This window comes from Stegodyphus dumicola, chromosome 8 (genome assembly GCF_044657685.1).
Source record: "Stegodyphus dumicola isolate Sdum_Otavi_A_Nest chromosome 8, ASM4465768v1".
Classification (NCBI taxonomy): domain Eukaryota; kingdom Metazoa; phylum Arthropoda; class Arachnida; order Araneae; family Eresidae; genus Stegodyphus; species Stegodyphus dumicola.
This window is the reverse complement of record NC_140775.1, coordinates 125,322,226-125,346,412: the sequence shown is the minus strand read 5'-3', so window position 1 is coordinate 125,346,412 and position 24,187 is coordinate 125,322,226. Positions and strand designations below refer to the sequence as shown.

The 24,187-nt window shown below is 32.1% G+C and overlaps 1 protein-coding gene across 3 annotated transcripts in view; it reads right to left on the bottom strand.

The window, feature by feature from the left end:
* LOC118185170 (uncharacterized) overlaps positions 1–24,187 on the bottom strand; it is a 121,082-nt gene that overhangs the window by 10,114 nt on the left and 86,781 nt on the right. For 2 of the 3 annotated variants that reach the window (XM_035354982.2, XM_035354981.2), the window contains 4 exons: positions 15,622–15,670; positions 12,116–12,205; positions 8,744–8,822; positions 2,200–2,363 (listed from right to left, as the gene is read on the bottom strand). In XM_035354982.2, coding sequence (XP_035210873.1) covers positions 2,200–2,363; positions 8,744–8,822; positions 12,116–12,205; positions 15,622–15,633 — 345 coding nt within the window. In that variant the 5' untranslated portion in view covers positions 15,634–15,670. Of the gene's footprint in view, positions 1–2,199; positions 2,364–8,743; positions 8,823–12,115; positions 12,206–15,621; positions 15,671–22,107; positions 22,266–24,187 lie in introns of all 3 variants that reach the window. The other variant, XM_085822376.1, reaches the window with a different exon arrangement.

Genomic DNA, 24,187 nt, shown 5'->3' with positions numbered 1-24,187 from the left:
ATGAAAGGAAAAGGAGAGAGGTACCAAGAGAAAAAAGGCCAAAGGTATCTGGCAAGTAATAAAACTTGACAAGAATGGAGAAAATATAAAAGGATCCAATGACAATTGATCAATGACAAATGTAAAACATGATTCAATAAACATTACTAAAAGCAAAAGATCAATACAACAATATAACAACACTAATTCAACACATGCAGCATAAATACAACACAAATTCAGTCAGTACAACATCACAAGAAAAGTCCAAACAACTTAGAAAACGATACAGTCTAAATCAGATAAAATGGAAATATAAACAGCCACCGAATGGTGAGCTAAGAGAAGAACTAGTCTCCATCCATGATAGTGTGTGCTGCCAGTGGACGTATGTTGCGATCATCAAAGAGAATTTCATAGTTGAAGACTTGAGAATAGTTTACGAAGTTGCATTCGACTGCTTTTGTGAAGAACTTCTCATATGTTCTTTTAATATATTCGGTGATGGTATCAAGCTTGAGATCTCTATGAAGAAGTTCGTTGCGGATGAGAAAGTCAGCATCTGTAATAATACGTAGAAACTTATTCTGCACTACTTGGAGCTGATTTGGAGAAGCAAGTATTCCAGGCAAGAGCTGCATAACAAAGAATTGGATGAATGCAAGTAGTGTAGATATGCCTCTTGGTTCGTAGACTAAGGTTAGAAAATTTTCCTATAACTGGAAGAAATCTACCCATAATTCCAATGGCTTTATTTTTTACATTCTTAATATGATTAGTCCAAGTGAGAGTTTGGTTTAAAATGACTCCTAAGTATATAGCTTTTTTGACTAATGGAACTGGTTCTTGAAAAAGGAAAAGTTCTTTAACATTGGTGCGTTTTTAGATTTACTAAGGATTAACAGTTGTGATTTACTGGCGTTAAATTTTAATCTCCAGTTGGTGCACCAGTCTTCAACAGTGTAAAGATATTCTTGCATTTTATTAATTGCTTGATTTGCCTTGATTGATTTGATAGCTATTGATTTGATAGAAGTTTCATTGTCCAGTGAAACTGTGAACTGTCGGTGTTGTAGAAAGGAATAAATCAGGAGAATTAGTTCTCTAGGTAATCCAAGATTGACGAGCTTGAAAACGAGCCCCTCATGCCAGACGCTGTCAAAGGCTTTTGCCACGTCCAGCATAAGGAGCGCTACGCTTTGTTTGTTGTGGAACGCAGAACCGATAAATTCCACAATCCTGACAAGCTGATGAGTCATAGTGGTAAGATTTTTACGAAATCCGTATTGGTCGTTTGGTAGAAGGTGCAACTATGGTTCTAATCTTTTGATAATTCAGAACAACTACGGTACGCGCTATATATGCAGTTACCACAGCGCCCTAACTTGCGCATAAATGATGCTCAGCGCTAGACAATTTGCATAGCCCTTGCTATCCCTAATTCAGTGGCACTTCAGTGCAGTAGATTTTCTTGAAACAAATGTAGTATAAATAATGATTAGAAAGAAGAAGACACTTAAGTTTAATATCATATTAACTGCTATAAGTAGCATTAATCTTTACTAACTTCACTAATTTTCGGATTTTGCATGCTTAAGTTTCTTTCTTAACCTTTCAGGAAAAATTTATTTGTTAACACAAAATATGGGATATGGAGGTAAAAATATTACTTATATTTTTTCTTCTTGTCAGTACATGAAAATTCACTTAAAAATTTTTCAGACAGAAAATGCACATCTGTAGCAATATCATCTAGCGATGATTTGCATGTGCTTTATTTTTTTATTGCGATATTTTGTATGATAGTGTTTTAAAACTGCGAAGTTTATGCACCGCTTTTTATCTACAATTATGTTTTACAATCCATGTGTTTTATTTTTGACTTCTTTTTCTCCCCCCTCTTTTTTTTTTTTTTTTTCTTTTACAGCGACGTTTTATTCTTAACGTTGCTTTCTCCGTGACATTCTCGTTCGCGCTGTTTTTGCACCTATGTTTGTACCTGTATTCGTTAGCAAAGATATGCAACAACAAAATTTCACCTTCATTCTTTCCTTTCGTTTAACTAAGGAAACAAGAAACAGTTAGATTTAGGGCGTTATTTTAATATCATAACAAGATCTTCATAAAATCATGATTTGTTTAAGGCATTAATAGTTACTTTTGAAATAGTGTTTAAAATGTGGGTTGTGAATAAAAATGTAGGAAATTTGTTATTCTTACAGTATCAAGCTTTGTAAAGAGTTGGTCTACTCGTTGCTGCGCTGCATCCCTTTCTGCTGTGTCACCTTCCTTTCCATGCATTCTGTGGATGGCTCGTACAATATCCAGCATTTCGTCTCTCGTTACATATCCATCACTGTCAAAGTCGTATAAACTGAAAGCCCCTGAAAAATTTTAGAAGTTATTGCTTAAATTAATGAAACGTACATCACTGACAATAAAACTGAACACATTTTCTGATACTAGGACTTAAAAATACCGAACTCTGCAGTAATGTTTGAGCAATTTAAAATCGCGCATAACTAGCTTTTTACTTATTTCGAAAAAATATGATTAATTTATACCTGTAAGTCAATAAAATTGATGTGAATTACCTAAAATTAAAAGTCTAGAGAATTTTCTTCGAAATTTTACCACTGGCAATTTTTTTTTAGAATACAACAGTCGATGAACATTTTGACGTTCCGTTTGCCTTTATATCGTATTTTCATTACATGTGTACATAGATGAAATGTTTCTCATATTTTCAGCTAAGTGATCGAGAATGGAGATTCACTGAATGAGTATTACGCGACAAGTTGCATTTCAGTGTTTTATAGTTTCTCGGAAGTCCACTAAATAGCCCTCTGTGATTTTCTGGATTTTGGTTGCCTGAAATTTAATTAATTACTGTATGTACTGTATGTTGAAAATGGGAGAAAAAACTAATTTTAAAGAGAAAGAGGTTTTAGTTAATTAAAATGAAAAGGCAACACTTTTACGAACATGTTATATAACGTACAGTACAGTACTTACAAGTGCTGAAAATCACTGCTTGCTGAACATCTCTGTTAAAGTAAGCTGTCTGACTGTCTTCATCAGTTTTCGTGCAGTCAATTCGCGCATCCGCTTGACAATGAGAAGTTGCATGTCGTCACACTCGGGCTGACTCTCTATCCAGCCGGCCAGTTTTAAGGCCGGCAAACGCTTCACTCGCTGGTAGTCCCATGTCTGCTTCAGCATTAAGGTCATTTTCTTCTTCGACACTTTCTTCTCTCACACTTTCAATAAGCTCATCATCATCATTTAGAATTTGATACTCAGGATCTGACGAATCACACACTATCCATTCTGCTGTATCCTGAGTACTAACTTCTGAACATCCAGGAATTCTCAAAAGATTTTACAATTTATTAGTAAAATTGTGCGATTGAGATTTCAAATTTATTTTGAGAATTGCAGTACGTTTCCGTTTTAGTTTTTTTCTTAAATTCTGAAAGCGATTTGGATAGTCGGAGTTCAAACAATTGGAGTTGTACTGTATCCGAATTATGGTAAAATACTCAAGGTGTATCTAAGGAAACGAATATCTCCATGAAAAACGTTTTAAGGGAAAGTGGCTCGAATCCACGTTAACCATAGGTAAAAACACGAAAACTCTCATTCAGTCAGCCAATTCGCTGGGATTTGACTCCAGGACAAACAAATAGTGTTCGGCAACTGGTAGGCATTAAGGACACAGAAAGTATACTTTTAAACCTTGGCTTAATCTGGTCAATCTAAGCAAGATCTTTTTAACGTAAAATATGTTTGTCTGTTCTTTTCTATAAGCGCAGAAAGCAACAGCATTTTTACCTACAATTTTTATTTAGTTGAGGTTCTTAGCTTTATTGTAATATATACTGCTTAGAAATTTCATATATAATATTAGATGATTTATTTTGAGTTTAACATAAGCTAATAGTCATTTAACGAATGGACCGTCATTTAACGCTAGGAAGAAGGACTTGAACATTATGAAAAAGCGTAAATGGAAATTTCTGTAACAAAAAAAGTGGAGGCTGATAGAGAAATTCTTTATTTCATAATCTAAATTTTCACTAGACGCAAAGGGTATAAGAATTACTGAATTTTTTTTTCCTGTAACAAAGCCGTTGTTGATCAAAGTATTCACACGTTGAGTTATTTTGAAATTAACAATGTTTACGCTTAAGCCCCAAAACTAACATTTTAGTTTATAATTACTGCTCACAGTTCTTTGTTTATACTTGATTAAGTAAAAGGTTTATTGAAATAAGATACGTAATTGTATGAAAAAAAATTGAGTAGAATGGGTAGAATAGTTACGTAAAAATAAAGTACAAGATTTGACATTTGGTTCGTAAAATGGAAGTCGCACTTAGAGACTTAAGGATATTCATTGGGCTTCATGAAAATTTATGTAATTCTGATTTGCGTTTGCAAAATTTGAGGAGATATTCAAGAAAAAATTTAATGAAATAGTCATTTGCTTATTTTTGTTATGCTGAGTTTGTTCTTAAAAGACGTGTAAATCAAGACTTTGAGAAAAAATACAGTAGGCAGCTACAAAATAAGTTTTTAGTTTTGGTGTTAATGGTTCCATTACTAAGAGAGGAAATGTTCATGCTTCTCTTAAACCATTTAGTAAGCATATGTGTGAGACTTTCCAGCGTCGAGATTCTTTATATGTTTAACTCTGTAAACCCTAATCAATCTTTTACAATTTGTATTTTTGCACTACACGGATCATATAAAAATTTAAAAGTTAAATTTGCAAAGAACTTCTACTCCCAGTACTAAAAGTATTTTCACAAAATTCTCTATCTTATATTGAGAAATTCTAGGGAAAATATTTAAGGGAATAAATGTGGTAACTACCTTCTTGGAACACGTTATATAACTTAATTTATAATTAATTCGATGATGAAAATTAATTATCAATCAAATGATATCGCTGATGCTATAAATTTTTTGCTCGGCTTACTGTGCTATATCAAGGATTCAGAGATCAACTAAAGAAGACAATATTTCCCCCCACGTATTCCTCGCCGTTTTGTCGGAGTATATATTATGAGGGCCATTTCTTTCCTTTGTCACTATACTTCTCTTGAGGCTTTGTTGTAGTTTTCTGTAGGTAACGATTTTCGCATCTTTTTCTTTATTGCAGTTTCTTTGTTCTCCCGTAATTACTAGGAGCTCTTTCTCCTTTTCTCCCGACCCACAGAAGATATTTGGCAATCGTTTCAGATCAAAAGAGGGATAATTTGAGATTATTCGCGTAGTAGTTCTTTTCACTCAGAGGATTTCCAATGGAGTTTCCTTATCGTTTATTAGGAATTACATGTTGCTATAATGACAGTACTCTTTTCCCTCTAATGAGTATTTATTTGAATATTCTTTCACCATTTAAGCGTTAAAGATAACGTCATATTACTAACATAGCTGCATACCACTTAATTATAAATCACGTTTACTTCAGTTTTCCATGAAAGAGTGTTAGATCCTCACAGCTTTAGAACTGGAGAGTATATTTCTTAATATCCCAATCCTGATAGTACTAATTTTGACGCTTTAAAAAGTTTTGCTTTTATAATCTAAAAATGTATAGAAATTATTTTGTATGGTTTAGTAAGCAGAAAAAATTAAATAAATAATAATAATAAAGACGGCATTTTTTAACGTTTTGTGTGTTACCTTTATTTATTAAATGTCATGTTCTTTGCACTTAAACCATAAAATTCAGTTCAACAATTAATTTTAAAATTATTTTATGTCCCAAAATAATTTTAAAATGAGCCTATCTTTAGAATTTCCGATGCACAGTTCCGCGCGTTGGAGATAAAAAGGTTTTTTACCCCGTACAGTGTTACCATCGCTCGCTTTTAAATCGTTGAGTTTGTTAATCAAAAATTCGTTAAAGTTTTACAAAATGCGAAATCGATAATAAAACAAATTCCAAATTTCAAATTTGGGCTTTGAGATGTCCATAGTGGCAGTAGGATTACGTCATTTAAAAGTGGATGGCTCTAGGTACCGTTGTTTTATCACAATGCCAGAAACATACATACATTCATGCAAATTCTTCATTATTTAATTTCTTCAAATATAATACAGGGCGATAGTATTGGGTGGCAACGATTTGAAAAGTTATACGCCGTTAACAATAGTCCTTTAGGGACATAGCCTCTTTGGACTAATAATAATAATAATAATAATTCTGAGGAGGTTTATATTTTAACGGTTGCTCTAACGGGGACGCTTAAAATTTAATATGATTTATCAAGTACAAGTAATTTTTTTTTTCCATAGAGATTTTCCATAGAGAAGGCCCAGTACGAATAGAGAAACAACATTTTATAGCGCACTAGATTAATATACATTTAAACAAACTGATCGTTGAAAAGTTTTGACATAAATGTTTGACTGTTTTCCAAGTTAGAATTCATAAGATTATCGTAACTAGAAACGTATGAAAATTCAAACTTCCGAATCTCAAATCATTTTCAAGATACGAATATGCCTCTCTTGCTTAACTATCGGTCGCTTAAACTATATCAGTCGCTTAAACTGGCAATTTCCACGCTGTTTCCATTCTGTCAGACCCAGTTAATAGCCAGTTCTCGAAGTTTTCGCCTTTACATGAGTCTTAAAATTTATCATTAAAATTAAAATTATACTTTTTTTAGACACTGAACAAATTAAATGCAAAAATAAAAAAATGTTTTTATTAATTTATATCTTTATTCTTTAATAACGTATTTATTTGATGTAACTTATACTATGTCTAATTGATATGATTTATAACACTGCTAACTGGCGTAATATTTTAATGCACCTAATTTATAATTTTTTTTAAAATATTTGTATCATGATCGTAAGTAATAAAAGATAATTCTAATACTATATAATACTTACTTCAATACCGAATAATAACGTGCTCACTAATTGGCAACAAGTTACCTATATTTTTATTTAGCTCTTTTAAAATCAGTCTAAGATTTACCATATGAATTTAAATAACATAAATAGTATCATAAGAACTAAGTAAGTATCATATGAACTAAGTACTGATTATGTGTAGCCACTTGTATCGAGTGAATTACGGTTAAAAAAACGCTATTTTTTCAGTGTTGTTCAAGTGAAAACAAACTTCATTCTTTAGTTTTGCTGTCGATATCCACGAGTCTATTAACAAGCCAACTGTATTGTTTCCATGTTTCAAAAGTTAGCATTTGGCTTATTAATTAATTTTTATTAAAAAAACTATATTACCAAAACTTTTAGACAGTTTCCCAAGCGTTTTATGAGTCTACATTTTTCATGCAAACTTCTGCGGTAACAGGCGATAATAACAAATTTTGAGAGAGGCACCTCAACTTCTTCCCCTTCAAAAAGTTATAGCAAAGGTTGCGCACATAAAAATACAGATAACAAGGGCGGATAGTGAAAATTGCATAAAAGAGTTTTGTCGTAGAATTTTATTCCCTAGCGTGATGAGATGTCCACTCTTTGGAAGCACTTTCCGCTCGCAAATGTTTATCCTACAGCCATTTTCAGCGGGAATGATAACGGCCTTTTAGAAAAGTCACTTTATTCTTCGGTGGCTTTCCCATTCCCTTCATTTTAAATGCGCTGGAAATACATTCTAAGTTTTAGTCTGTTTCAGAAATTAACGGCTTTTTACGCACTAAAAATTTTTTCCATTACATCTCCCTTGAACAATGATCGTTTCCCAACTAGGTTATGCTGTTAGTGCTGAGCTAAATTTAAAACAAATTCTGTACTTCATTATTCGGAAGTAGGATGCTTGTAAAAGCATTCAACAACTACGTTAATAACTTTCTAAGCGTTTGAATACTACTACCAGTAAGGGATTGAGAATATAAAATTAACCGATATTATTATAACTCGGTTCTAATGCTTCAAAAAGCTTCCCAAAATGTTATTAATGCTCACATTGAAATCGTAGAGTTTGTTAATCAAAAATTCGTTGAAGTTTTAGGAAATATGAAGTAGATAATAAAACAAATTCAAAATTCGGGCTTCCAAGTGCCCATGTTCTGTTGGAGGTCTACGTTATTCAAAATTTGATGGCTCTAGGTACCGCTGTTTATTCACAATGAAATTTTCACAATTTAGAAATATTCATGCATTTATGCAGATTCTTTATTATTTACTTCCTTTAATTATTATACATGGCGATAATATTTGGTGGCAACAGTTGGAAAAGTGAACCAACGCAGAAAGTGTGAAACGACGCAAAATGCTATTTTGAGACTAACATGCTCTTTGGGCCTAACGTCCCTTTGGGCTTTGAAAAAAAAAAAAAAAACCCTCTCCCTCTGAAATAAGTTCCCCCTACCCAAAACGAAATCATTATAACCTTCTTCCGCAAGAGTAAACAAAATAAAACTATCTAAACTTAAAAAAAAAAAAAAAAAAAAAAAAAAAAAAAAAAAACTTTAAAATGACAGAATTAGTATTATCTTGAAACTTAAATAACACTACGAAATGTGAATAAAATAAACTGAAAAATGTTATTTTGGTTCAAATTTATTGAGTTGCTCATACAAATTATTTTCTAGAATGATGTAAATTAAAATGCAGGTGTCTAACTTTTCAAAGAAATAATTTTAAAAGAAGTATTTTAAAATAATTTTTAGATTAGAATAATTTTATAATTTGCATTATTCAATACACTCACTTGTTTACGTGATAGACATAGCACTAAAATAAAGAAACTATAAAATATCAGTACACTCACAATTGAGTTTTTCTTCAATTGTACCTCTCGTTGTGATGGATATGGCTAATATGAATTCTTTAAATGTTATCACACCATTCTGTGGAAGAAAATACAACATTTAATTCAAATAAGAGCAAGTCAGATGCACAAATAAAGTCTTTACATTCAGACAGAAGAGAAATATAATAATATTAAAAAAATGCACTTCTCTGGGCTAAGTGTCTGTTGATATTCAATCATTACAGAGATGTGGTATCGCAAGTATTGTCTGATGGTCTGTGTGCTGACGAAGAGTAGCTGGCTGTAAGATTGCATTATGAATCGAAAAGATTCTAGTTAATGAAATTCATTTTTGAACAAAATCGTTTGCTGCATTCATTCATATCTATGCAACATATTTTTTATGCTTTATACTTCTAAAGTTAATTCGAATGCAGAGCTTGATTCTTTTAAATACTGTCGAATTTCTTTAACTCTAAAGCTATTGTTATAGTTAAATAAAACCATATGAATTCTATTTTATGCATTATAAGTTCTATTTTATGCATGTTAAAAAACATTTGTCTCTCTTTATGCACTAGCCAATCCCCAGCATTGACCGCAGCACAACAAGAAATTTTAGATCTATTAAAAGTCACTCTAGGAAAAAGAATTCATGATCCACTGGATTAAAGCAGATATAGGAAGTTTCTCAAAACCGCAAGTAAAAACTTTCAGGAAAAGTAGAGAGCATGGATCATATTCAGACAGAAAAGCATGACCGGACACAATAGCCCTAGACGTTAAAAGAGATATAAAGGCCTTTCAAGAATTCAATACCTAAAGCGGTGCAACGCGATGTATTTGGCTAAACGTAATAGTAAAATAATTGACAAACGCAAGAATATGGTTTCGTAAGTTCTGATCATTCGTAGTGATGTACGCATAACGCCCACGCTGCATGGATTTCTAAACATTCCTCCAGATACCTGGAGTTTCGTGGATATTAATAGTGGTGATGGCGATTCTTGTGACGAGAAAAAGCAACTGGTATTACACAATAGCCTTGATGGTTCCTCGCAGAAAGAAACTGATTAGAGATAAATTAGGTGATGTGGGGATCATGAACAGATCCATCGTACCCAAATAATCGATCCGGTCGGGTCAAAGTATGCACATACACGAATGGTGCAATAAGCTGGACACCATACATGATGGAACTACAAACGGAAATGCATAGTCAAGTAACTGTCTTTCAATAAATGATACAGAAACTCCTCCTAAGGAGTCTGATACTTTCGAGCGTTGAGTAGTAACAGGCATAAGTCACTTAACATGCACCCTTATTACCCGCCGGCACATTCTTGGAGAAGCGGTGTTAGCCATCAAAGCACGGATAATTTAGCCTGCGGATTCTCCTGGGCCCATTTATATGCATTGCAGAGAAGGACGACCCCCATATTCATTATAGTGTAAGGTATATTTTAATTTTATATAAGTTTGTATCTCTTTTCTGTCTCTCCTAGCTTCAGCTTACAACTCCCTGCCAGAGTTTTTAAAATTGCGTTGAATGCAAATGAGAAGGAGAATAGTATTTGAATCAAGTTCGACTTCGCTAGAGAGAATCAGGATTCCTGAGTAGCATGCCTACGCCTTTGGGCTACTTCTCTCTAAGCTGTTAATACGCTCGGCAGTTTTACGTGCTTTTTGGTAGTTCGCTTGCTAACTTGATATTACAGGCCAACTACTTTAGACTTGTGTAAGCTTCGGCTAAATGTCTTTAGTTTGTCATTAGTTAGTTCTTATTTCTTACATTTTAAGCCTAAGTGGAGGCTTTGCTGTACGCCCTCAAATAGAGGCCGACTGTTAAATCTTTATTTGGAGTAAATAATGGGTAATTAAGACTTATTGAGTTTACGTTTCTGTTCTTTATATTTATTTTTAGTGAAATGTCGGTCATAAAAAATAATCCATTCATTTCAATAAACCAGCGATTCTGATCCGATTCCATAAAACAGCGGTTCTATCCATCTCTAATCTACACTAATTGGAAGAATTGCAGACGCAATATATATAAATCTGTTGTGTACACAATACTTCATGGAGTGGCTTGAGATGCTCCCACCGCAGCGGCAGCTACAGGCATACTTGTGCCAAGAAAATTGTAGCATGCAGCATAAAGTTTTCCGTGATAGTTCTGGTAGATCGTGCACCAGTTCGCCCCTGCATATTAACTCTGAAAGGTTCTATGTTCACACAGGTCCTGATATAAATGTGCAATCATTTAGCACACACTTGGTTGGGTTCTTGGATAACCTTTCTGAAAAATTCTTAAAATAGCTCGCCCATTACCGTCAACTATTCATGTACAAAGTTAATGTCTGCCAACTCAGCTTTCGCAAAACGATGCATTACGCCATCGCAAGTTTTAACTCGAAAGCCTAAAATGCCGAGCTGGAGAGTTGGCGTTACAACGTCATTTATGTTTCCAAACCAGCTTCCATGTGTAAATATGGCTGATATCGATGCTCTCCTACGTTCTCTCAGAGTATGTATGTGGAGTTTTTCAGATACCATTTAGAGCTTGAACAAGGAGCGGACTTCTGACGGAACAGCAGAAAGGGAGGAACGCGATCTCTCCAAGCACAGAAGCTAAAACTGAATCTAAATTACGCTGTAAAGCGTAAAGCAATAATACATAGCAGAAACTTATGGGAAAGCACAGAACAAGGTTGCCGTACATAAAATATTATTTAGAAAACTGGTTCAGGAAAACACTCTTCATGTATTAACAAGATATTGGTTAAGACACAATAACACGCTGAATAAATATTAATTCAGAAGTCAAACAACAAAACGCTGATTTTTGTTGTTTGACTTCTGAATTAAGATATTGGTTCCTATTGGTTCACAAACCTTTCTTCATTTATTTCTGCAAGCGTAATCCCTCGAATTCCGATGAGCACATACATGGAGAGAAAGGCAACTAACTCTCTTATCATCTCTTTTAACAGAACAAAATCTTTTAGTGCAGTTCCGTGATAATGTCAAAGCTAAAGATACGTTAAAGTTTTCTGTAGCTGAAGGAAAAGGTTCTGTTTAAACTTAAAAACTATAGTCTTGCAAATTTATGCATGTTAGGATGATCCTCGTTGCTAATTTGGCTAATTTGTATCTTTAACGTTTGTTTATAACTTTTATAATGCCAATGTTTTGTAAAATACGAATTAAAGGGAAACACGTGAAAAAGAGAAAACAAGATACTATCTTTTTTTGAAAGATGTAGTGAATCTCATTTCGGAAAATTGGAAGAAGCGGTTCAAACTTTTACACTTACACTCTGCTTAAAATATTGAAATCAGAAATACAAAACCTGTTCTTTTTAAATAATATTTATCAAAATTCCCATACCTTATCGATGTCGAAAACATTGAAGACGTAATCTACAAAACGAGTTGGATCACCAGACGGGAAAAACTGGCCATAAATGTGTTTGAATTCCTGTGATAAAAATAAAAAAGTAAATATAAATCATTTTGAAAGATATTGAAAAACATGCTAAACTGCAATATTTATCTTTGGCAAACATTCTGCAATTTTCCCTGCTTAATGTTAATAACTTTACTTTAAAATTAGGTTTTGAAATTAAATTGCATCATTCATAATATTGTTACCTTGAGATACAATTTAATTCTTTCAGTAATAATGTGAGTTAAAACTTATTTATTAAATTTTAAAAGTAGTATTGTGACTAATTTAGCAGTAAATGAGTTTCTTATATCAGTGCTCTAGGTCTCAAAATTAAATATTACATGCAGGCCGAATGCAAAATTTGAAAACAGCTGACGGGACTTTTTAAAATCAAAATGGAAGGCTTTTTCTTTAACAAAACACCTTTTTTAAACTAAATTTTAAGCTTTATTTATTAAGTTTTTACCAAAACATGCATAAACAGCAATAACTATCATGCAAAGGAAAAAAATCCTATTTATACTAATTTTTTTCTGAAATCTAGAGGTTGGTAAATGGTAGAAATTTCTGCTGGTTGCACTTTGTAATTCAAACGTATTGTCAGCTAAATATTAAACGTTAAGTCAAAAGTTTATTTCAAATAATTCTAATATGTTGAATAAACCTTTAAATAATTTACTTATTAGTTAGAGTTAGACTTAGCTTATTAGTTAGAGTTACTTATTAGTTAGCAAACAAAATACTTATTAGTTAGAGTTAGCAAACAAAATACGAAAACCTTTCAGGTTGAACAGAAATTGAGAATAAATAACAACAAACCAATATCTTTCTTTTATATATGAAATTTTTTTCATATTCCGAAAAAGCACATATATTTGTATGTAAATTAATATATAAACTTCTTTATTTATAACTACAAATTTCAGCTATACTTCATGATGTTTCGATTTTGATAAAATTTGTGATCTTGGCGAAAAGTTACTGGAAACTATCTTTATCACCAATACAAGCTCGTCGGTCAGTCTAGTTCTTTCTGTTTTTTTTTAGCCTTTATTTAGAGATTTGACTTTTAACGGCCAAAAAAATAAACTGTTCACATATAAATATATTCCCTTCCCCTAACAAAACAATCGGAAAGCTTTCAAATTTTACATTACGCCGAACGAGCTTTTGTTTCGTTTACAGACACTCGAGACTATTTGGGCTAAAAACAATTAAAAATACTATATCTTTAGAATTTTCGATAGATAGTCTCGCGCACTGGAGGAAAAAGTGTTTTATTCCCTATAATGGTGCCATTAATCGCTTTGAAACTGCTGAGGTTTCAATAAAAAATTCCTTAAAGTTTTACAAAATATGAAATAGGCAATAAAACAAATTCTTGTGACTCTAGGTACCGTTGTTTTCGAACAATGCGAGAAACATACATACGCTCATGTAGACTTAGTTTCTTTAAATATAGTACCAGACGATAACACTTGGCGGCGACAATTTGAAAAGTAATACAGTCGTTTATAGTTATTCGATGCAAAATACCGTTTCGAGACTAATAGCTCTTCTGTGCTAACTCTTATTTGCACTAAAAAAGCGATTATTCTCATTACAAAAAATTTGTAGCTGATGGTATTTATCTTTTGACAAGGGCGAAAAAATTTAATCTCTATATCTCTGAATAAGATTTATATTTCAGTAGAAATTAATTATCTGCATCTGCAGATTTTCTGGGGCGATTACTCACGCTCGATTTTAATGGTTCTGAAAATAACGTAAAACTGCACTCAAATTCATTAAAACCTTTTCTTAATTTTTTCCATAATAATTAATGTCATACTAATTCTAATTAACGGGGAATGTATTCGCGGGTATTGTAAAACTGCTGTGGCTGCATGTGTGTTAGTTTGAGACCAAATGTTCCCTATAAAGATCCTATATGAATAAATGTTCTGCATGGCTATGAGATAGCATACTCAAAATTAAAATATATATGATCGCAGAATGCATATTAGAAAACTAATATTTATTTAGACCATTGCATCCCATAAATAGCATTTTTTTCAATTAAAATTTTTTCAAATTACTACATAAATTGAATAATCTTAAATACGAATGTCAGCAGTTTATTAAACTCGCTTGGAATATAATTTTTTATCATTATATTGATAATGTTGGAAAAGAACATAAATTTTTCTTTTTGTAAATGATTTTGGTAACCAATAAGAAATTATTTAGTTAATAAAAACAGAAACTGACAATATATTATTTATGTGAATTATTAACAGTAAATTACCAGCACAATATGCTGAACTCTAAATTATCCGTCCTCCGATTACCTGTGCATAGTTACCCCCAAAATATTCTAAGACTAGTACTTGAATAAAACCTTGACTACTAATTTTCTGGATGAAACTCATGAATAATTCAGGAGATCTCTATATTGAAACCTTAAGTAAAATTGCAGGATTAACGTTAATTCATGGATAAAAGAACGGTTTCCTGCTATTGTAAAGAAAACAGTTCTCCCGATACAGAGGCAATATCTTGGAACTCTGTTGAAATCATGTTTGGTGCTTAATGGTTGAAAATGCTTGACGAAATGTCAGAAATATGAATCAAAAACATGGTGCAGGTTACAGAATGTTTTCAGCAAAACATGCTTGATAGAGAGAATCAAAAGGAACCTGAATAACAATGCGAAACAAATAACCAGGATGAGGAGGAAGTAAGCAATGATAAGCAAGGATTAAATTTTTTGATTTAAAAATTCTTTTTTGATTTAAAAGTTCGGTATTTTTAAATCAAAAAATTTAAGCCTTCATTTTGAATAACCCAGACCATAATTGATGATAAGATCAGATATCTAAATCATACAGAAATTCAAATGAACTGAATGTTATCTTGCGTCGGATTAGAATGAATACTTGAAAGCTTGATTATTTTTTTATCTATCTAACTGTGTAAAGATTAAAACTCAACCACAATTAGTTTGACAAATAACAAAAATTCGCAAGAGAAATTCGACAGTTAATAAAACTCGAAGCATATGGAATTTTGATGGTCGTTGTAAATACGCATTTGAAGTACATTTAAAGAAATCGGATGGATAAAAGCGGGTAAAAGATAAGTTTCCTCATTTTTGGATCTACATGCATTTCATTTTTTTTCTAATATAAGAACTTGTATTAAAACACTGAAATCTAAAAATTGTGTTAACCATACTAGATCTTCGTTTATTAAATTAATATGCATTTATATAGTAATAATCTCTAAAAATGTCGCTTATGGCAATATCACAATACCACTTCACTAGAAAACTGAAACGACCATGAAGTTCTTTTTCACACACAAAATAACACATTACTTTCTGCGTAGGATATAAAATGATGAAATATTAAGTTTATAGCAGCAAAAATATTATATTGCCTGCTGTATATGGTATGAGTACTCACTTCTTTTGTCATATATCCGGATGGACAATCCTGAATAAAATCTTTGTACCTGAAAATAAATGTCATACATTTTTAGTATTATGAAGCAGCAAAAATATGTGTAAATTACATGATACATGCCCCGTTTTCTTGGCTGGTAATGAAAGGATAAAATTTTTCAAATTGTGATCAGGGTAAACTGCAGTGATATTTTAATAAGTTCATTCGATACGCACTCAGAGTTTTGCAATTTTACTCACGCACATTTCGTAAGTAATGTGATAGCCTATGTGCTATATGTGCAGTGCCAATGATGCTTTACAATGATGTATACAGTTTTGTTAAATTTATTGTACATTTGCTTTGAAAGTTTCAATGAAGATTTAATTTAGAAACGGGATAGAATTGTATGATATGAAACATAATTCTCTACTGGAAAAAATAATTATTTTCCTAACTTTAAGTTAGAAAAGATAAATACTTTTAAATTCTTCTTTTTGCAATACGTGATCTTCTCTAGTAAGTACTTCATAAAATAAACATACATAAAATTAAAGTTAGAAATGAATTATGATAGTAATATAGTCTGAGAGACAAAGTTAATTACCAAATATTAAAATGAGATCGAAATTCGTTGTAGTAGGAGGTCATAATTTTTTATAAACATAATATATTAGGAAGGTAGTCAATATAATGCTGGTAATGCTATAAGGTATTTCTCCCGCCTTATTTGCGTGTCTTCGGGGTATGGTGGTCTGCACGCTGGGCACGTATTCCAGACGTTCATGGTTCGATTCCCGGCGAAGGCGTTGCTCATTTTTCAAGTCTCCTGCTTACAAAGATACCTACTGTCACTACAATGCATACATCGAAAGATACAACATACAGCATCACAAACAAATGCTGGATGTAGCTGTTTTCTTCCTGTCGGTGCTTGGTAACCCAGCACTCCAAGTTTGCAATAAACTAACAAGCTAATTGTGACTGTTGTTGCCAATTTTGGCTTTGGCATTTTCTTTCAGCTGCTGACTAATGATTGATTCTTATATCTATCGGTAGTTATTTGAAACTAATATGATTTTCAGAAATGTTTATAAAACTGGCACGCATTTTTTGGAAGTGTAAGGAATTACCCCATCATGATGAAATCAACCAAGTTTAAAGTCAGCGTTTTCAAGTAACAGAAAGTTTATCGATCAAAATGCAGTACTGTGTTCATCACATTTGAAAAAAAGGTTTTATAACTCTTCTAAAATGGCTATGACTGTTCAGACCAAGTTCCTTAAAGATCGCCAAGGTCTTCATGTATCAGTATCCCAGACATTCTGTTTTGAAGCATCATGATGAAATTAACCCATCATGATGAAATTAACCAAGTTTAAAGTCAGCGTTTTCAAGTAACAGAAAGTTTATCGATCAAAATGCAGTACTGTGTTCATCACATTTGAAAAAAAGGTTTTATAACTCTTCTAAAATGGCTATGACAGTTCAGACCAAGTTCCTTAAAGATCGCTAAGGTCTTCATGTATCAGTATCCCAGACATTCTGTTTTGAAGCATGACGAAGGGAACTGCACACTGATAAGCTAAGCACAATTCAGTTTAAGTTAGGTTATTTGAGTACACCAAAGAACACAAAAATTATCTAAGAATAGGTATACCTTCGTGAAGAACTGTTTAAGGAAAACTGGGTCACATTCAATTACACATCGAGAAAACTACGAAACCATTCATGTAGCCAATCCCTTTGTCATGATTCGAACCTGAATCGAACTACCACTGCGCAATGCCTTTATTCACTCAGCCACTGGTATGTTGACACAATCCCGGAAAGAGATCATTATCGCTGCAATTCATGACAGCAAAATCAGCTCAGTGAGGTTTTTAGTATTTGTTATGAAATAACACATGGACTCTTTTAAGATATATTATGTTGCTAAAGTGAATTTCCACGTGAGCAGTAACCAAACTGCAACTCAGTGCCACTGAACTGATTAAAGTAGGAGTCGAAAATATTGCCGCAAACGTCTGTGTTTACTACATTTTAAAAATATATGGAGGAAATGGCCAGGCAACTGTAACTGTAATAACTGAGGTAGGCAAGGAAATGTATCTGCAGAAAGACTTAGCGGGTGCAAAACAAGACATCTGTCTGTCTGTCTGTCAGATAATGTTAAAGCGCCATCTAGATGAGCGCTGAGACGCTAAAGTTGACGACTGCAAACGTGTGAAAATGTTGTCATTATTATTCCTTTTTCTTTTCTTTTCATTTTAATTTTTCTAAATAAATCTTAATTTAGAAATAACTCGATAAATTTTAGTAGTGATGCAGAATGTGAAATCTTTGTTTGGTGGGTATGTTATCTTCAGGAGATGACATTTATATTAATATATTTATTACCGGAAGAGATAAGCTAGCAAAATATGAGTTGTGTCAAAAACTCTTGAATATATTTTAAAAACAATCAAAAACATACTCGTAAAATTTTCTGGATATTGCACAAATTTAGATGTTTAATAGTGATGTTTTTCCTACATATATACGACTCTTTTATATCGTTCTTACTCTTGTAATTACAATGCCTGAAGATACCAGTATTTGATGATTTTGCTAGACGTAAATGCTTATCAAAACCTTAAATTCCAGTAAATACTACTACAACATGGAATGCTAAATTTATGTAATTGGAAGGAAGCATAATTTTGTAATTTTGTAATACCATTTTAGGAACAGTTCTTACAAAGGAATATTGGTCGTTATGGCAGATGCCTTTCGAAAGTGGAATTCTAGTGGCACTCGTGAAGCAATAAAATAAGACAAGAAACTGCATAAACTGAAGGAACCCAGGCAATATGCTTAGTGTTGAAACTAAATAATGAATTCATTTATTATTATTATTATTATTATTTTGCTTATCGTGTCTTTAGTGGTGCCCCAAACAATGGAAACTACTCTCAGTATCATCAGTTTTCAACGATTCATATAAAGGATATCGAATCACGTAAGTGAGATCGACTGCAAGAAGCCTTTCCGTACATATAGTCTACTAGCATTTCCGACTAAGAATGTCTTCTTTTAAAATTTCGCTGAAAAAAATTGATTTGCGAAATGAAGAAACACCCAGTAGACATATATAGACAAGAAATTCACTGGGTCAAATCATAAAGTCCAATAGAAATCCTTATTACTTTTGGAAAATAAAAATATTTTTTTCACTTCTAATTACTTTCGGCAATATATAAAAGGTATTGTACGTATATAAAGGTGTATTTGTCTGTACATATTATGCTTGTATTAATTATTAATATTATGCTTGTAGTAAACGATAGCTCTGGGCCCCCAGAGCATGAAACATATTTAAATCTTATTTATTGCAATAAAATTACGTTTCAAAGTGAAAGCAAAATTGCGTATCCAGCCGATAATGTTTTTTGTACATAGTTTATAGTATTTCAGTTAAATGCGTAAGTGGAGGAAACATCTTAACTGCTATATGTCAAGTCAAGAAGAAAAGATACAATATTTTAGAAAAAAATAGAACAAAATTGGTATTATAAATACTGTTCATCACTGTACATAATCAAATGCAATAAGCATTTAGAAATTACTAGTGAATCAAAACACAGACGTGATTTTCAATATGCATGTTATTAAAATCAGTGAGTTCGAAATTCCAACATCTCTTAATCATCTTATGGTTTGCATTTTTCAGAAATTAATGCGCATTTTGCAATTAAAACTTGTTGTCTCAATGAGCTGTATGCAGAATGTGAAATCTTTGTTTGGTGGGTATGTTATCTTCAGGAGATGACATTTATATTAATATATTTATTACCGGAATATGAGTCGTGTCAAAAACTCTTGAATATATTTTAAAAACAATCAAAAACATACTCGTAAAATTTTCTGGATATTGCACAAATTTAGTGAATCCAAAAATTCTGCAGTACAGCTTACATTAAAATATTGTTAATTGTTTTAAGAGGAAATTAAGTGATATTTATAACATTCGCTGAAAGGATTTCCAACCTAAGAAAGTAATGAGTATTCTTGAGATGTGCCTTACGTGCATTGTATTTTCGTATATGTTTAATATTTCATCATGTGTTTTCAGCTTTATCGTTCAGTATAACAGCTTCCCAGAGAAAGGCTCAACAAACAAAAATCATCCATCTATACTCGTTAAAAGGAGGCATTGACGAATACAGTTTGGAAGAACTTCGATATGGCTAAGAATGATATGATTTTGCTTTTTGATGGTTAACGTGGGCAGTTCTAGAGGTCAAAAGTTAAATCTTTGTAACAACTTTTTTTTAATTAAATTAACCTAAAAATTACAATAGTTTTATTAATATACAAGGATACTACAAATGATTAATTGAATTTCAAAATATTTTGCTTTAATAGTATTACACTTAAAATAATAATTGATAAATAAAAAGAATCGGACACTCACCACTTTTTCCTTAAATACACATCAAATATTCTATATGCGGTGTGTTTAACCCCACAAGGCAATCCTTCAGTTACAACGAAAAATGACAGAAGTAGAAAATTGGTATGGAACGTGGAGAACACACATAAATCCTGATAAGTCCCAAATCCTCCTCATCAGAAGATACAAGCTCAGGGATACTATTAATAGCTTTGTTTATCTCTTCGAAAAACAAGTTCAGTCACCTTTAATAGATCCTTCTCTTGGTCAGCGCACATCAATACTACCAGAGGAAAATTCTACGCTATCATGCGTAAACTTTATTTTCTACTCTCAGAAAACTCAGGACTCAGCCTGACCAGGAAAAAGCATATTTATACCACCATCATCTGCCCCATCTTTTCATGTGCCTCGCCTATCTGGGCAAATGCAAAACGCAACGAAATTAAAAAACTGCAAACCATCCAAAATAAATGTTTACGACTAATTACTGGAGCACCTTACTTCATCAGGAACAAAAATCTTCATAGAGATCTGAACATCGACTACGTTACGACCCACCTCAACAAATTGAACGAAAGTTTTTATCAAAAAGCCATCCATAACCACTTTGCTGATTTTTCTGACGTGCTAAACTATGTAATAATCGATGACGACTACTTTGCTCGGCCCTTCACAGCTCATGTCTTTAATATGTTACATCAAAACAGCTAAAGCTATCTCATCCCACGTCGGACTTTGGGCGCTTTCTCCACACAAGTTGCTGATCTGCTTCTTAGTCACTTCATATTTTCACAAGCATCGAGCATCAATAGAGTACCGAACGGATGGAGCATAGACCTACAGAGCCGCAGATCGTCAGTTCAATATTCAGTGGGTAACGACTTTTAGAAGTACTGGTCTTCTCCAAGATCTCCAGCAGATTCTTCATGTCCGAAAGCCATGGTTTTGGGTCATTTCCTTTCTTTTGAATGCTTATATCCCATCTTGGGATCTACTCATGTTAACCTCATCACCATACCCATTGTGGAAACACCTCAGGTTGCAGAGAAGTACTGCTGCCGCAGTAGAAACCCTGCATAATCACGTTCGTATCAAAGTATCACGTTCGCATGAAAGTATCACAACGTATGCATCCAAACTGTGGTCGTGTATAAGGTTCATACGCATAATTCCCTTCCAGGTGTCCTGATTAATATCAAGTGTTTTTTTCTTCCTCTGAATGTACGTTAAGGACTTTGCTTATATAACGTCACTGGCAACAACACTGGCAGACCTCATAAAACGCAATATTGCTGCTGCGATGACGACAAAGGGACACACTGAACATTTATGATGTACGGGAAAAATCAACGAATTTTCTTTTCCTTTAATGTATAAATTGTTATAATACGTGAAATACTTTTAACAATATATTATACTATATAATTATATTATATATATAAATATAATATTATATTATATATATAAATTCGATTATTTGAAATGCCGGACTAAAATATGGTACATTTCAAATTTACATTAGAAATACAGGACTACAATACACACATTTGAAGTGTATGTATTGTAGACCTGTATTTCTAAAGTATGTTGCAAACTCTTAAATATATCCACTGCAGTATATAAATAACATAAATAAAACTTAATAAAGATAAAATACTTTGAGGTTTTAAGATTCTGCGGTTAAGTACAAACGGAATCAGGAGGGAAGAAACATATTTTTTTAATAAGTCTATTACGTTTTATATGTAGTAAACAAATCTTAATATCACTCTACAATTAAAATAAAAGCATTTTCCTCCAGGCAAATAATGTGGCCCAACATTTGGCGCCTGAGATAGACTAATAATGAAAATGTGATAGCATTTTTAGCAGAATAATGATTAATATTTATTTATATGACTTGGATCAAAATTAAAAGCTTTGGAAATGGAGTTTTTGAAATTCGAAAAATAATTACAAGAAGTCATGTGTATCGAAATTGCGATCATCTAATATCACGTACGAAAACAAGTGTGTACGAAACTGGGATGGGTCACAAGTGACCTATCCCAGTTTATTTTAACACTCACCACTAAGGAAAAGCTTTATTTTCAGATGATTTTGATAAAACCTTAGGTAATCCAATTCTTTCAGCTTTAAATGAGCAAACGGTGGATTGAAAATCCAGGTGCTTTGCCTTGCATACTAAAATTGCTTCTGTAGACGATATGGCTGGCTTTCGGAATCACTAATTCATATGAAATATGAATTTATTAAATTAATATGAGTTATGAATTAAACACTCAATAAATAATAGAAATTGTTAAAATTAGACAATACAACTTTAGAAATTTTAAATAATACTTCATGCAAAATTCAGCTTCAATATCTCAAAATGTCAGATCAACACATGACTATAAAATTAATATTACAAACGAATAAATAATAGAAAAAATAGCAAAAAAAAAAAAAAAAAAAAAAAGAAAAAAAAAAAAAAGAAAAAAAAAATCGTCCATTATTTAGACAGTGAAGATCTTTGAAAACTCACCCGCCCAGCCCTGTTAATTTCAAACCTTTCACTCATTTAATGATTATGAACGTAGAAATTCTAGCAAATTTTTATTAAAATATGAACAAAACAAATTATAAATCAAAGCCCTTCAAGTGCATACCGTTATTGCTTTTAAATAGTGCCAAAAAAAAAGCGTTATTAACTTTAAAAAAAGCCATCTCAACCGAAATTGCGGTAGTTTACTAGTTTCAGAAAATGCTAATTTTTTATAGAGCATATTTGATACCGCTAAATTTCTTGCGATTTTAATGGGTTTTATTTTTTTTTTTTTTGGCCTTTTATAAAAGACGTTTGTATATCAATAGGAACATATTTCAAAACGAAACTTTCCATTCTGTTACTTGAATTTTGTGCAAATATTATGCGCATTCGTTTGAATTCTTCTTTCTTGAATTTAAAAGGATAATTTTGTTGATATTTACTACCAGAAAATGTGTAACAGCCATTTGTAATTCCTGTATAATCTCTTCAGACATGCAAACAATTTAATTAAATCGCTTTAATGCTATGAGAATATCAAGATTTAAATAATGCTGCAATGATTGGCAAGCACTACATAATTCTCGAGTTAATGCGATTAATACTTTCTCTCTCAATAAATTGAGAAACAGTTTAATTAGTGGAGAGCTGGGTAAAATGAACGACAGCAAAAATTAAAAACTTATTATCCAATTACATTATCTCTTTCATCCTAATTTTAGCACGAGAATAATATTCTCAGGAAAATGCTGCTAATTCCACCAGATAAAGAATGCTCTTTAAAAATCTCAAGACATTTATTAAGCCAGTTCTATAACTGCGTAGATTCTATTGGGGAGTTTGTTTTTCTGAATCTAGTCAACATTTATGCATTCTCCTCTTTTTTGTCTAATTTGCTCATAATTAAATTTGATACAAGAACAAGATCTGTGAAATTGTATTATATTTTCTCACTAAAAGATTTACCAAAACAAAGACAGTATTATATATATATATATATAAACATTTACATATGCATACCAATTCATTTAATGGAAATTATCTTTTATGAAGGCACAAAGCATTTGATTTAATATACATCTCTCAGTCAACAGAAATTACTGTACTGTATGTTCCAGAACTTGGTTATTTCAACAAGATTTTATTCAAACCCACAACTGCTAAACGGAAAATACAGACATTAATAAGATCTGAATGCAATTATCTCATGATTTAAGTTGGAAATAGAATTAACATAAGGAACACAGCAGCTGATAAAGAAACACCCAATTATTCATCTTCAAACTATTTGCTTTTATTACATTTTTTATTTGCCATTTTATCCATTATGAAACTGTGAATGCGTCTTCAATTTTTTTCTCTGGTATTTTTATTGTAACACTAGATTTATTTTATGCCCATTGTTCCAGAACTTCGTTTGAAATTTCTACTGTTTTTATTGCTTATCTGAAAAGACAAATTTTTTGCAGCATTTCCCGTTTTCATTGCCTCGTGGATTTCTTGTTGAAAGTACTTTGAAACACTGTCATTTTGTATATTAAAGTTTGAAAAAAAAAAAAAAGAATGTAAATTCCTAACATATAAATAGACACTGTTTAAATTTTTATGGGAAATGAGGA